This window comes from Drosophila mojavensis, unplaced genomic scaffold (genome assembly GCF_018153725.1).
Source record: "Drosophila mojavensis isolate 15081-1352.22 unplaced genomic scaffold, ASM1815372v1 contig_231, whole genome shotgun sequence".
In the NCBI taxonomy this organism is placed as follows: Eukaryota; Metazoa; Arthropoda; class Insecta; order Diptera; family Drosophilidae; genus Drosophila; species Drosophila mojavensis.
The window spans coordinates 4,189,127-4,204,850 of record NW_025318772.1 but is presented as its reverse complement, the minus strand read 5'-3'; the positions used below and the strand labels follow the sequence as shown (position 1 = coordinate 4,204,850).

General features: G+C 41.3%; 1 protein-coding gene across 1 annotated transcript in view; it reads right to left on the bottom strand.

Annotated features, from left to right (window-relative positions):
• LOC6574898 (segmentation protein cap'n'collar) overlaps window positions 1-15,724 on the bottom strand; it is a 40,280-nt gene that overhangs the window by 11,914 nt on the left and 12,642 nt on the right. Inside the window, exons 4-7 of the mRNA XM_002000890.4 lie at window positions 14,591-14,836; window positions 14,204-14,294; window positions 1,750-1,829; window positions 1,163-1,660 (exon numbers count right to left, since the gene is read on the bottom strand). Coding sequence (XP_002000926.2) covers window positions 1,163-1,660; window positions 1,750-1,829; window positions 14,204-14,294; window positions 14,591-14,836 — 915 coding nt within the window. The remainder of the gene's footprint in view (window positions 1-1,162; window positions 1,661-1,749; window positions 1,830-14,203; window positions 14,295-14,590; window positions 14,837-15,724) is intronic.

The following is a 15,724-nucleotide window of genomic DNA, read 5'->3' as shown; positions in this document are numbered from 1 at the left end:
CATTCATATCTAACAGTTACCTAAGCATTATTGTTAGCATTAACAGAAGTGTTAGCATTAACATTAAACATAGAACATAGGAGAGAGAGTAAGCAAATATTTTAATTAGGCATTTCACTTGGTAACATTAACGTTAAACAATCTAATCAGACTCCTTAAATGAAAATCGAATAAAATATATATGTTATGTACCCAACTAATATGATATCATAATATACCCTTTATATACTATGCTTTATTTTGCGCACTTGATTTTCTATCTACAAGTCTACAAGTCGAACTCTGTAAATCAGGTCCTGCCTAATAATACCATTTATATTCATGGGAAATAAGCCTTAAATTTGGTACAGTTTGTGCCTGAATTTCGCTTGTGAGTCACATAGTTGTCTTGCCCCATCAATTCAAAATCATATCAATAGGTGGCAGTTAAGCAAGCTGGTGAGAGGAGAGCGGTGAGCAGGGGCGGGGGTGGTGGTGTTGGTGTTGGTTGTCTTGCAGCAGCCAAGCTGCGCAAACAAACGAAACAAGCAACAGCAAGAGCTTCACACAAATCAGACACATCGTGAGGGCAGCCAAGCCAAAAAGAATCTTTACAAGGCTTGAGCGCAGCTGAAGAGCAGCAGCAACAGATGAAGCCAACAACAACTTCTACATATATACATATATATATATATACTATACTATGTGTACAGATATTTTCGTTGCTCGCCTCAATCTTTTTGATGAGGCAGTTACAACAAAAGCCACAGATTGACGAACTTTGCTGGCTGAAACGAAACGGAACGGATGAAGAAGGCTGAGCGAAGCTGAACCGGGCCGTGTTATATACAACCAGATTTGAAGCTTTGTACAAACAGCCACGAAAATACAAAAAAAAATAAATAAAGAATAACAACAATGATGCGAGCCAAGATCAAGTGCTCGAGAACGAAGCACAGGCAGCGAGGCAAAAATGGAAGAAAAAAAGTCAAGAAAAAGAAAAAATGAATCAAGAAGATGAAAAACACTCGAAAACGACGTGCAAATGATCCTTGAATGCGGCTTTAAATGTACACGAATAAATATATACACATAAATATATATTTATATATACATGTATGTGGGGGAAAGAGTTGTATATGGCGGATGCTGGCACTTAAAAGGATTCGAATCAATGGCTTACCTGATGATGGCCATGATGGTAGCCAGCGGAGCTGGGCGGCTGGCGCTGAAAGGCGCTGCCCGGTGTGGAGCCCATGGTCGCATAGTTGGCGCTCGCCTGGACCGCACGCTGATGGGCTGCAGCGGCAGCCGCATGGTGGGCGTGGGCGTGATGGTGGTGGGCGGCAGCGGCGGCATGATGATGGTGCGTGTGGCTATGGGGATGGGCATGGGCATGGGGATGGGCGTGATGGTAGGGCGGTGCGGTTGATTGTAGCATTTCGTCTAATTCCTTTTTGGCGTCGTCATCTAAATCGAAGAGCGGCGAACCCACAGAGTCCTGCAGATCATCAAAATCACTGACCGAGTAGCTTGCCCCGTTATCCCTATCGTTGAACTCCTCCTCAGTAAAGATCAATTCCTCGCCCGTTTCAGAAACAATACGCTTAGCCGGTTTGCTATTCAATGCGGCAGCAGCAGCAGCGGCCTGAGAGGTGGAAGCGACCGAATCGCTGTGTAGCTAAAAATGTGCAGAGAAAGTAAAAAATTAGATGGGGCAGCTAAAGACAGAGAAAAGGAGAGAGAGAGAGAGAGCGGGAGATCACTTACCACGTCGTCTTCAAGCGTAAAGGGAGGCAGTTGCAGCACGTCGTTGAGCAGCTCATCCAAGGGTAAGCGAATGTATTCACCTGTGGGTGGCATTTAAATGGCATTTAAGTCAAGTCATCCAAGCATAGATCAATTGTATAATACATGAATGTAGTTGGAGAGCATTAGAACCCAAGAGGCAAGCACTTTCAATAAATATTTGTAAATATACCAAAAATACAAAAATATTTTGATGCCAGCTACAAGTCTCTGGAGCATCATCAATCCAATTCCATCCCAATATAATCCCATGAGCAAAACCCGACTTGAAAATACCAAAAATACGGTAGCACTTCCCAGTGGGATAGATTGCAAATCGTAAAGGTAAACAAACAGGAGTGCAGCAATCATTAATCATAAATATCAAAAGATCAGCTGCAACTCACGGAAGCAGCTGATAAAATGGCTAAAAAAGGCGAAAAATTCCAAATAAATGTGCTTAATTTATGATACGTTTTGACAGGTCTCCTAAAAGGCAGAGGTATAGTGCTCTAGAGTGGAGTGTTGTGGGAGACTAACGTTTTTTATATGCAGAATCATTAACGGTATAAGTAACCGATGAAAGGAATGTAGTGGAAGATTAGGAGACTGCATACCTAAGCTCATGTAGTAGATGACAAAAGAAATAAATATTTTAATAGTGTATGTATTGTAGACTAATCTACACTCCAAATTTCATGTCTCTAACTTTTATAGTTTTCCAGTTATATCGAAAATGAATTTGTGATATAAATGATAATGAAATTAGGTAAAAAATGGATTATGATTAATAGTTATTCTTTTATCCAAAATTCGCAAGTCTGTTACGATCTATTTAGACTTATTTGCAAGTATACTCAAATCAATGCAGCTACTACCCGTGATATATCCTCACATTCCTTGAATTCTCTCACTCCCACTCCCTAAGAGCCTAATCAAATAACTAAAGCAAAGCGTCTGTGTATCGCTTACCTAAATGGGCCACACCATATTGAACATGGTCAAATATTTGCATACAGTATTGTGGGCATGGTAGTGAGAAGAAGCAAAGAAATGGGCACCCATATTATCAGTAAATTACTACTTAACATCGCCAACACCAGTTCCACGAAAGGTAAATTCCAAAAGTGGTAGCTGGACAAACTAAATAATAAACATGGCTCGAACCAAAAGAAAAATTGGTGGGCGCGCACCACCAGCAACCGGCAACCACCAACCACTCGAGCCATCTAGATAAAAAAAAAAATTGGGTAGAAACAACATACAAAAATGAGAAGGAATATGAAGAAAAGTAAGTAAGAAAAGTTGGTCGGGTCGCTCAAGTGCTGTGACGACGCTCACGACCTTTGCCGTTGGCACTTGAGTAGGGTCAGAAATTAGAATAAATAAACGGACGGACGGACGGACGGACGGACGGACGGGCTGGGGAGAAGGGAGCAACTGGCAACTTGGCTGGAACAATTCCTTGGCTCAATGTTATTCTTACGATTGGTTACAAAATACATTCCACTGCGACCATTTTGTGGCCAACACACACGCACCGAGGCAGCGGCTGTTTGGCCATGTTTTTTCTAGGCCTTAGCCTGTTATTTTAGGGCTGGCATTTAATTCGGCCTTTTTTTTTTTTTTTTGGTGTAACAGTTTGAGGCCTGTAATTTGGCTAACTGTTTACTTATCATTTTTGGGCTTGTTGTTTGTCTCTTCTGTTCTTGGCCATTGCCGTTGCCTGCATGTTTTGCTTGGCTTGGCCGCATTGTTGGAAATGTCTATAAAAATATTATTCGATTTGCGCTGCGTTTTCTATTGTGTGTGTCTGTGGGTGTGTGTGCGTGTGTGTGTGTGTGTACCGTCTGTCACCAACAATTAAGTGACAACGGCCTAAAAGGTGTTCAGCCCTATCCACATTTGAGGCTTTATTATATTTTCGTAGCTATCGTGCTTTTGTTTGGACGCTTCCAAGTTTTATCTTTGATTACCTTTCAGGAAGTTTCATTCAATCAATTGTCAATAGCTAAAGTCTCTGTCTGTGTGTGGGGGCGTGGCAGTATTGGCCATATGCTTTATGCTAATCAGATGCTATAGTAACTAAGTTTTGGTAAACATTGTAAGGGCGTTGTCCGTCAATAAAACTAACTTATGGACATGAAGAGGTTTAGATAAATATCTTAAAGGCGAATAGCGAGGAGGAGGAATAGAGATAAATATTTTATAAGTGAGAGAGATCTTGTTGAGCATAAATTTTATTTGAATAAAATAATCTAAAGTGCCAGTGGAGACTATAAACGAATTAAAAGGTGAGAATTCCTTAAGCAAATTTAGATGACTTTAATACTGAGAATCTGGGAAACTTTGTTCTAGGTTTATTATTATATAAATTTTATATACATGTAATATGTATATTTAATTTTGTATATGTATATAGGACTTTTTATATGAGCCGATCAATGCCGCATAACTATTTCTAGCATACACAAATATTATTCATAACTTTTTTCTCTTGTTTCCTTTTGCCGTCGGTACTTGATATTGAATATTTTACGGATTTATCAAGAATTTACGCTATATTTGTGTACATGAAACATAACGTCTTATAAAGAGTTGAGATGAATATCCACAGAGTAAGCGACAGAGTACAGTATAGCTTGATTATCTTCTGAACTCTATGTATATTTATCATCTATTCTATATCTAAGGCTAAAGAACGACACTCAAAAGAAATTCCAAATAACTGATGGAAGTCATGGGTTGAATAGGATATAATATGTATAAGCAATAGGATATGATATTCTTTTATAGAAAAGCATAAATATCTCATTCAACTAATTCAGACAAAGCTTAACTTCAGATTATACATAGATCCTACATCTTGAACTATCTCAAGCAAATGGTCAAATGGCCTAGAGCTAGAATCAAAGACAGCTGCCACACAATTGGCCACTGTGGGCTGCGCAGATTGAAATGTTGCAATCTCAAAATCGAATCAAAATAATGCGGTCAAATCGAATGTCTCTGTATGGGCAGTTAACACATTGGATGTCGAATCGTACAAACCTTTGCTTTATGCAATTGCAAATGCAATTTATGCGAGCGTGAAATATATTTTTGTAATCCAAACAAAGGCAAACAACAGTTGAAAGGTGGGAATCGGGGGTTTTTTCTTTGGGTCTTTTGTTGAAGCGGATTGAACACAAAAATTTGTTGCAATAAATGCCGATTGTTATGGTTGATGTTGTTGTAGTTGTTGTTGTTGGTGGTAGTTTTTTTTTTTTTCAACTCTTTGACAATTATGTAATGTCGGTTCGTCTGTTGCAGAATCAACAATTGCAGCAACAGCAACAACCACAGTATACAAAATAAACAACAACAGTTTCCGCTGCCGACTTTTTTGCACAAGTTGATTGTTCGATATTGAAAAATGAATACGATTTGATTTTATTTTCTTATTTTTTGTGTATTTGTTTTTATTTGGGCTTTTCGTTGTTGTTGTTGTCGTCGCTTTTATTAGAATCGCACAATGGTCACATGAGAGGTTTGTTAGCGGCGCCTATTGTGAACACTAAGTTACGCCCTGTTTAACGTTTGGTAACTCCTATTATATATGCTAGGCACGTACACACGCGTATTAGCGAGACTTTCACTTTTTTTTATGCATATGCATATGCGATAAAAAATATTATAGATTTATTTCTGTTTAGTCTGGGCGCAGTTTTTAGCACTTTTCGATTTAATTATATTAAATCACCTGATTTTTGTTTGTTTTTGTGTTTTTTTTTTATCGTTCATCTATGTCACTTGTCGTTTGCTAAAAGTCCTTTGCTTCTATTTTATCAGTTTTTTTATCCACGCCCACGTCAAAAAACACAGCACAAAACGTGGTCTCTTCTCTTTTTTATTTTCCTCTTCGTTGAGCCAATTCTTTGGCAAGAGCAGCTAACATACGCGCGCGTCAAGCGTTGAGCGTTTCTCGAGCGTTTATAAAAATTCAAATACGATTCTAAATGCCTGGACGGCGGCTTCGCACCATGGCGGACGCAGCGACGTCGGCAGCGAAGCCAGCCCAAAAGAGAAATGGCGTTGCCAGCTCAAACCAGGCGCAACAGCAGCTAGCGCAAGCGAGACAACTATATCCACTTCCTCCCTATGCATGTGCCTCTGTGTGGCTGTGCGAGTGTGTATGTGTGTGTGTATGAGTGTGACTGCTGCGACGCGGCCTTTGTTCATGCGCACAAGCAGTGACTGCTCTGTGTGTGCGCGTGTATGTGAGTGTGTGCAGCAGAGGCGGAGCTTAGCTGTTTTCTGTGTGTTTGTATTTGTAACTTTTGCTTTTGGCTTTGTTACTGCTGCTTGTAGTTGTTGTTTCTCTTCTTTTTTTTTTTTTTTAACATGGACGCTGCGCGCTTCTTGCGGAAAAACAATGAGAAAAAAGCAAAAACTGGTTTTTGCTCTGTTCTATTTGACGGGTTTTTAGTTTTTGTTTCTTCTTCCTTTTCTTGCAGCTAAGAACACAATCTAATCAAGTAATTAAAGTTGCGAGTGGACTTGAAGAAATTTCCAAGCACAAAGGCAACTTTTAATTGAAAATAAGCTAATGAAATTAATTTGAAATTGAAACAAAGGGAAAACTTGAAGGTCTAAAAAAAAAAAATTAAAGATAGTAATATGAAATTATAATAATTTTTATATGTAATCAAAACTAATCAAGTCTGGGCAAATATAAAATATAAATCAACTTTGAATACTGAACTATAAAATATAAATGGAACCAAACGAGCACAATTTCTTTATCAGAGACATTACAGCACCTCTTCTTCTTCTTTATATAGGCAAATAGCGCTGTTGAAAAGCTTTTAAACGCTGCCGCAGCTCCTCGCCCGTTGCCTGCAATGCTTGAATCTTGGACTGATGCTGCTGCAGTTGCGCCAATTCATTGCCAAGCATCGCTAGATCCTCGCTCAGCTCGCTGCGTTTGTGCTTCGTTTCGCGCTGCAGTTGCTGCATGGAGCGCGTCAACTGCTGGCGCACCTGTTGGCCAAAACCGGCCGCCGTTTGTTGTAAGCCGTCGCGCAGTCGGCGCTGCAAGTGCTGCGTGTATTGCGATTTGAAACTGCGCTCCTGAGCTCGCGGCGTCCAGCTGATCCGTTCGTAGGCATAAAAGGCGCCTGTGACGGCGCCCAGTGTAAGCGTTAAACGCCAGCCCAAGGTGCGTGTCAGGACGCCACCCAACAACAACATGGCGCCCATTGAGTTCTCCGTATCCGGCAGCCATACACCCACATGCGAGGGCAGCTTCATCAGCTCCTCACGATGGCCATTCAATTGCTTGGGCAGCTGCGGCAGCTGTGGCAGTGGCAACGGCACCTTGGCCTGTATCCGCTTCAATATGGCCACCATGCCCCACGAGAAGCGAAACTCCAGATCCGCCTGAAATCCGGACATCAGCTGTTGGCAGTCCAGGGCGCAGTACAGCTGCACGGGCAGCACACAGTCAGCTTGGTCCGTGCCCAATTGGTGCAACTTCTGCTGCAGCAGCTGGCCGAGCTGCATCTCCACTTGCTGCAGCAACAACTGCTCGAGATGAACGCCCAACAGTCGCTGATATTGCCGCAGCTCGCGTTGCAAGTGCGGCTGAAAGGGCACACGGAATTGTTGCACGGCCGCGGGCAGACGCAAGATCTGCTCGTGCAGCAGCTGTGCGGCAAGCCGGCAGCTCTCCTCGCTCAGCTGCTCCACTTGCTGGGACAGCTCCTCCTGCCGCTGCACGCTTTGCAACTCCCAGCACTCGTAGCCAGCCGCCAGCGCAGCCTTTGCGGCCGTCTTCTCTGCGCCCAGCTGGGCTAGTTGCATGGCCAGTTGCTGCAACAGTTCGTGCAGCTGCACCAGCATCTCGGCTGCTCCGGCGCAATGCTGCTCGAACTTGGTTCGCAGTGCGCTCTGTGTAATACATTCAGCGAATTCGCGCTCGAAGCTCAGAAACTCCTCGTAGCGCAGCTGTGCGCCGGGTGCTCGAAAGCGATCCTCCTCCTTTCTCTTGGCGTACTGCCGCAGACGTAGCGTCTCCAGCGCCGATACATGAAAGATGCGCCGCCTGGCTAGCTCCACGTTGGCATAGATGCCCAGCTCCTCGACCAGCAGCTGCAGACAGCGCTGGGTGTGCTGCGCCCGCACCAGTTGCTCCAGCTGCGGCTCCAGCGAGGCGGCTGCATCCCAGCGATTGTTGAGTATGAACAAATTGGGCCTGGACAGCTGCTGAGCTACCAGCTCAAAGAACTGACGCTCCACGCGCGAAATCGTCGACTCGGCATTCAGCACCAGCACGAATACGTCCGCATTCAGGCAATGCCGATCTATGCACTCGTCCAGCTGCGCCGTGACATCCACGCCGGGCGTGTCCAACAGAACCACATCGTGCCCCAGCAGCTCGCAGCGGCTGCTGGGCCAGCGCACATGGAGGAGGCTGTGCGGGCTCAGCGCCCGACCCGAGTGCGCGCTGGCCAGCTCACGCAGGCAGTCGATGCTCAGCTTCTGGTCATCGCTATCTTCGATCGTGACATGGGCCGACTCCTGCCTGGCGCAGGCCTCCACCTGGCAGAAGCAGCTTGTCGTATGCCCCATGGCGCTGGGCAGGATGCGTTCATGCAGCATGGCATTGATGACGGCGCTCTTGCCATTCGATGTCCGCCCAAAGAAGGCAACCTTCATGCGCTTCCGCTGCAACATGGGGCAAATCGCTTTGATTCGTTGAATGCACGCCAGCAGCTCGTCCCGCATGCGTTCATTCATCAGATCCTTCAAACTGGGCATTAGCTGCAGTTCGTCTACTACCATCTGCAAGTGTCTAGCCATATCCTCGTAGATATTCAACATATCGATCTTGGCCTGGCCAAATTCACTGAGCATTGCGGACATTCTTGCGCTTATTTTTTAACCTTTGGCATATAAAATCTTTTATAAAATATAGATGTTTAATTTAAGAGGCTGCAGATATGTAAATATATGGCATCTGTTTTTCAGTTTTCAATGAACATTTGTTCATACAAAATTGTAGTTCGAATGTCTTGAACATTTATTCAAATTGAGTTTCCAAATATATGTGAATACAAAAATGTATAAAAAGGATATACGATATCGTATATATCTCTCATTTGGAGAGGATTAGACTTTTACTTTTTATACATCCTTAATGGAAGATTCAATATACTTTCGGTTCAATTTTAATTTTCTGTTTTGATAACTAATAATAATAAATAATAAATATAATAATTCCCAGAAGTTTTTCTCGATCCGATTTTGATTAAAAATAGAAAAACTGCCTCTGATCCCATGTGGTCAATTAGTGCGCCTTCCAGCTGACCCAAAAAATCGTAGTGAAACAATTTTCCCAACAAAAAAACATGAATTTATTTACACAAAAATTAACACAATTACCGCAATCAAATGGACGCTTGTTTAATTTTTATTTTTGTTTCTTTTTTATCACTCTAAAAAAAAATTGAAGAGAAAAAGGCAGTCAATATGCATTAGTGGGCCACTGAACTAATAGACAAGAGCGAACCAGCCAGGGCAATAATAATAATAAGGCCCAAACAACTATTTGGAATTGGTAAACTTCAAAAATTCAGAGAGAGAGAGAGAGAAGGAGAGAAATAGAGAGGGAGTTATGTGGTTAATGAAGAAAAAAAAAAAAAATTAGCAGCATCATCAGCAAGCGCTTGAGAGACTCGCATATGTTCAGACTTAGGAGTGTATAGATATATATATGTATATACATATATACATATCTATATTGAAGCTTGAATAATATGTTTGGATCGTTGGAGCGTTTCTCGAGTGCGCCATTACAACTTAATTAGTTTAAATTGTTGGAGCGTCCAAAGACTCAAAGAGCTTGTGCCGCCATTGTGACTAAGGCAAGAGAGACAGAGACAGACAACAAGTGAGTGAGACAGTAGTAGTTGGTTGTGAGTGAGGGCAGCAAATTGTTTCAGTCGATTTCCGGTGAAAGAGACGCTGCAACATCAATGCACTGCACTGCACTTGAATATTTAAGTGGCTTGGCAACACTGGCTCGCGTTTCGTGCTGTTCCACATTACATTTCACTTTCGCACACTGAACTTGCGTACATAACCTCAAATGGCTAAAGCCAGTGCGCAACAATTATGACAAGACAAATCTGAAAGGCAACGACACCGACACCAACACCGACCCAACACGGTTAGTGTCAACAATGAATCTGTAAATAAAGCACATGAGTTGCCACAAACTGAAGCTGCACCAACAATCAATGAACTAGCAACTAATTAACATATATGTATGTACATGTATATATAAACCAGATCTCATAGACGATGTCGCATAATCCTGCCCACTCATACACACACACACACACACACACATTTTTGGGTCAATGGGCTAATTGAATTATGCAATTCTCAACTAGTTTTTGGCAATAGCTGCTGACGCCGCCAGAGCGCAGAGAGAGGCTCAGCTTAAAACACTTGAAAGCGATATGATTATGCAGCAAATTATGTTGCGTCTGCCACAAGCCCAGCCCTCGCTCCCTGCCCCGTTCCCTGACGCTCTGCTCTACTTGACTCTGTCTGTGTCTGTTTGTTGTTGTTGTTGTTTTTGTCAGCATGTAAAATTTTCTCTCTCTTTTTTTGTAATTTTGTAGCGTAATGCTGACCAAGTAGAATTTTTTTTAACAATTTCTATGCTGGCCGAATAAGCCAGACAGAGAGACAGACGGACAGCAGGCAGCATAGTTTTGAATGTTGCACCGCAACAACAACAACAAGAACTGCAAACAGGAAGGGGGCACAGACACACACAGACAGACATATCCTCAATAGGTGCCGCCAGAAGCACCAGCTGCTTTTTCTTATAATCATAATTTTCATCATATTCATTTTCATCATGTGGGCGAGGTCGTTGCAGTAAGTGGAACTTGTCTGCACTGCCCTTGAGCCCACGTCTGGAACGCTGAGAATACGGGCAATAGAGGTGAATAATGTCTAGGGAAACCCATTTAGACTTGAACTAATTCGAAATTTGATTTGATTCAGTGCCACTATTGGGAAATATTAAATGAGAAAGTTTTATCTCCAAAGAGAAAATTCTAGAAACTTTGCTGTAGAATAATAATGATAAACTCAATACAGAGTAGAATAATTTTAGTATTTATTTCATATTTCCTTTTTGCAACACTATAAATCACTAAACCAATTAGTATTGGCTAATGTTCGGCTCTAAGTAGCTATATATTCTTATTGACAGCACTTTACGACTTTTGTTGTAACTGTACCTCACAGACATTCAAAAACTACAATACAAATCAAAACAGTAGAGTGGGAACATTTTTTATTTATTGACAAATATTCAAATAAACACTAGATTTCTATTCTGCGTAGTCTAGTGCTAGAAAATGACATTTTATTGTACAATTCAGTATAGTCTAGTATTGTAAGATAAGATTTTATTGAACAGTTCAGTGCTGTCTAGTGCTGTAAAATGAGACATTTCCATCTGTCATTTTGCAACACTATTCTTAATGCACTTTTCAATCGGCGCTGTACGAAGCGTTGGTAAATCATTCTAGAATCCAGCTAGCCAATCAAATCAGAACATTTTCAGCTGCTGTTCGCATGTGAATGGCCGTTAGCTGTAACAAATTTTGAGCCGTGGTCAATAAACTTGCGTAGCTTGGCAGCCAAACTGATTGCATAATGGAATTTAAGCCACTATATTTATAAGTAAAGGCGTGTACGCGAAAGATCCATAGCATAATTGAGAATAAGAGCATTTTTTGTCATTCTTCGCTTTCAGTTGTTGTCAAGTCATGCGCTCCAAAAGTTGTCAACTGTGCGTATTCTAAGAAGCTAAGAAGAAGAATGACAAAAACTGGTTGAATTCCAACTGAATCAATGTAATCAGATTTGTGATTTGTTCAATGGAGCGTTGAATCTATGGGAGCCCAACATGAAAATAAATACTAAAAATAAAAAAACTGTACCAAAACGGAAAAAAAAACTTAAGAAAAACAAACAGCATTGATTACGACAACAATCAGATACAAAAGAGTGGACTAGAGAGAGCAACAAAGAGAGAGAGAGAGAGAGAGCGAAACTCCGATACATGGTAACTTAATTACGACAATGGATCTTGAGACATATGCCAATGACATGGCGTTATGTGTCCAGGACAATGGCTAGAAACAGCTTCATTAGCAACAGGATTCTATCTGGAAGAAGGTGACAAAAGTTGAAATTAATGAAAAGTCGCTGACTTTAAAAACCGAGATACAATAGAGTTGCGAGAGATACCTGTGCGGCGAGCATCGCCTATCGATACGAAAATTAACTATATAGATATAGTACAAGCAAATAGTATCTATCAATTCATGTGGGCATTCAATAGTTTCTTGCTGCTGGCTGTAATTGAACTGAAACAAAATTAAAGATACATAAATGACTTTCATTTTAGTGCAAGCCAAAGCCAAACGCATGGAACAATAGATAATGCCGACTGGCCGGGCCAAAGGGACTGCGGCAGAGCCACAGATACGTACGGTATTCCATGGCTAACACTCGGGGGAATTTGGATACGCGTACGAACAAAAGCGTGTGAATGCGTGTCTCGAATCCGATATAAATCTTAGCCATAGACCAATAGCAAACGATATACGCGGACGGACGGACGGAAGGACGGATGGCTGGCTGCATAGGGCGGGTGCGCATCAATGGATTTTTAATAAATGCTCAGCCGAAATAGTAAATGGTAATAGATGATAATTGATATGAATGTGAGCGACTAGAGAATACCCAGTGCAGATACTTTTATGTTTATCATAATGTTGAAGCTGAGCGGAGTGAATTGAGTAATATATTATTGAATACTTAGTAATTAATATATCCCTTATTGTTTAATAGTTATCGATATTTATCGACTAAAGATATGTATCAAAGAACATATTCGTTGCTCAAGAATACTATGAATAGTATCAATAGGAATTTCTTGTTGTGTGTAAGCTGCAGCTATACCCTCTTTATTGGCATACGCATTAACTATAGGGTATCGAAATTAATATTAATAGCTAGAAGCTGAATAAATGCCTATGAATAGCTAACGATATACGAAATACAAATACGAGACACGTTTACTGACTTTCAGCTTATCTAGATTGTGTTGGTGGTGCGGCTGCTGTTGCTGTTGCTGCTGCTGCTGCTGGTGGTGGTGGTGGTGGCATTGGTACCCAACAAAATGGCTGCCGGGGTTGATCGGAGCGATAGAACGAGGACTTCCATTCAATAAGCCTGCTTCATAGCTAAGCAAACGCGTCTAGTTGGGTGGTTTAAGCCCACGGCTCTGGGTCTTATATACAGCTTATAGGCCAAAGTTCAAATACATCTTATACAAACTAATACAGGCATACAGTTGTATCTATATATACATATGTATATATGTATATGTATATACGTATATACATATATAAAATATATATGAGCGTAATTTTTGGCGAATCATGTTTCGTTCATTTTTCAAAAGAAAAATGTTGCATGCGACGGCGGTGGCAGCTACTTTTACTGCCACTGACTGTGCCCCAGCTCCGTGTGGCGTGCTTCTGCTACTGCCTCTGCTGCTGCTTCGGCTTCTGCTGCCAGTTTCAGTTACAATTTCAATCCCAATCCCAAGCCCAGACCCAATCCCGACTGTTAATAATAAAAGTTCGTGTGCGTGTCAAAGTTTGTTTGAAAAGCAGCCGCTTGGATATGAAATTGGGCGCGGTTCCAAGCAGATTAGCAGAGAGGCCAGAGCCAGAGTTGGAGTCGGAGCCACAGCCACAGCTAGAGGCAGAGCCGAAGCCCCTATGCCAGCTGGCTTTATCGATATCAGACAAATGGAGCATATGAAGGTGGAGTAGAAATGTCGAGCGGACGGGGGCTAAAAGCGAATTGCCGAAAAAGAAAAGCTCATTTTTCTTTTAATTTTCGTGCCTGTCAACTCAAAATGCCTACGTTCATTTATAAAAACCTTTCGCAAATGGCGTCGCTCAGGAGCAGAGAGCGACCCAGCCATAACAGCAGGATAATCCATTTTCGTTTATATTAGCGAGCAGCAGCAGCAGCAGCAGCAGCAGCAGTAGCAGCTGTCACTTGATACATTATGAAATAGAATATATTATGTAACACTCCCCCCATGTAAAGATCCAATAGCATCTATTTAAAGACAACAACTGCCGCTTATCTAACACGTTTGAAAGGGAAATGTTATGCTAAAAATGATATTGCTTCAATTTATTTTTGTGTATCTGAGATAAGATAAACCTCTTCATAAATCTAGCGCGTTGTTTGCGTGCGCGAAAACTGTAAAATGGTAAGACTGTAATTGTAATTTAGTGCTCCAACTAACCATGCATTAGATAAGCTCTATGCGACTTACCAGTTTCATTGTCGATTGTAAAAGGTATGCCGTTCCACTCGTTCGATAGCTCATCCATATCATCCGGCAGTTTCTTCTCCTCAATCGATGGCTAAAAGCAAGTTTGGAGAAGCTTGACAACAGATCTTGTAGAGCGCTTTCAATGCTCGATCGATTTATCGTTCCAAAATATTCATAGATCTAACATGAACTTTATGCTTTTATTGCCTATCGATAAATTTGATTAATTAACAAGGCCAACATAGCCTATCGAGAAATAGATCGCTTATTTTTGGCAAATTAAATTTTAGATTTTGAAATATCAAAGTGCTTTCAACTGAGAATTTGTTCCATATTTATCGATAAGTGCAGCAATTTTCAATTTGAAAAACATAGTGAAATACTTACCTCATTTTGCTGCAAATCTTCCAGGGCTTTCAACTTCTCGATATTATCATCGTCATTATCATGATCATTATCACTGGCCTTCTTATCATAGTCATCAGCTTTGTCCTCCTGGCTATCCGTCTTGTAGGCGCGCTGCTTTGCAGCGCTATTGCCACTGGCATAGGACGCATTGATGATCTTCTCCTGATCCAAACTAAAGCCCAAGTCGACATCCTGCTTGTAGAGCACCTCAGCGATTTCACTTTCCTGCAAGCGGAGCAAGACAATAGATAAGTAAATAATGCAGATAAGTCGTATACTACTATTATTAGCTTTACTACATATTTAGTTTAAAGTCTTATTTACAAGACATACTCCGACAAAGATTTTCATGGCGCACTATTAATTCGACTCAATAGATCAGGTTTAAAATTTCAATTCACTTGTCTTTCGATTGTTCAAATTGCACTTTGTTTTGTATTTTTAATTGTTTTTTGATTTGCGAGTTTTATTGGGGTTTGCGCTCTTAAACGTCGTCTATGTGTCCCCGTTTCTAAAGAGAGACTGACAGATAGGTAGAGTGACAGGCGAACGATACTACTCTTTTTTTCTCCAAATGCTTAACCTATTCTTTTTGCATATATTTAGTATTATATATTCTCTTGTGTTTGCTGATAAGAAGTTTTCGTCTAAGATAAAAACTGCGTCATTTCACGTCGTCTGCTCGGAACTTTTGAATCAAATCTTTGGGTAGATATAGTATGTAAATTTATCTAGACTTTTGTAAGTGCTCTTTTGGGTTACTCATATAGAACATTAATTGAAGAGCGACACGCTTATCAGCTTTAGATAGGCAGCCACTCCCACTCTCTCGCTCTCTCTCTCTTTCTCATTCTCTTTGAGAGGCATTTCTACACTTGCAGAAATCTATATGAATTCGTTAGTTTTTGCAGCCAAATTCCACAAGTTTTTGCAAATTCATGCCAAAACGATTTTGTGGCTGCAAATTAAAGCGTTAATGATGCATTATTAACGCTGGCCGTAACCCCAGACGTTTTGCCCAAAAAAATTTTAATCCTTTCTGCAGCAAGTCAAAAAGAACTGGGCGTCTTAAGCCGTCAGCGCAACACGGAAATTTCTACGGACTACAGGTAG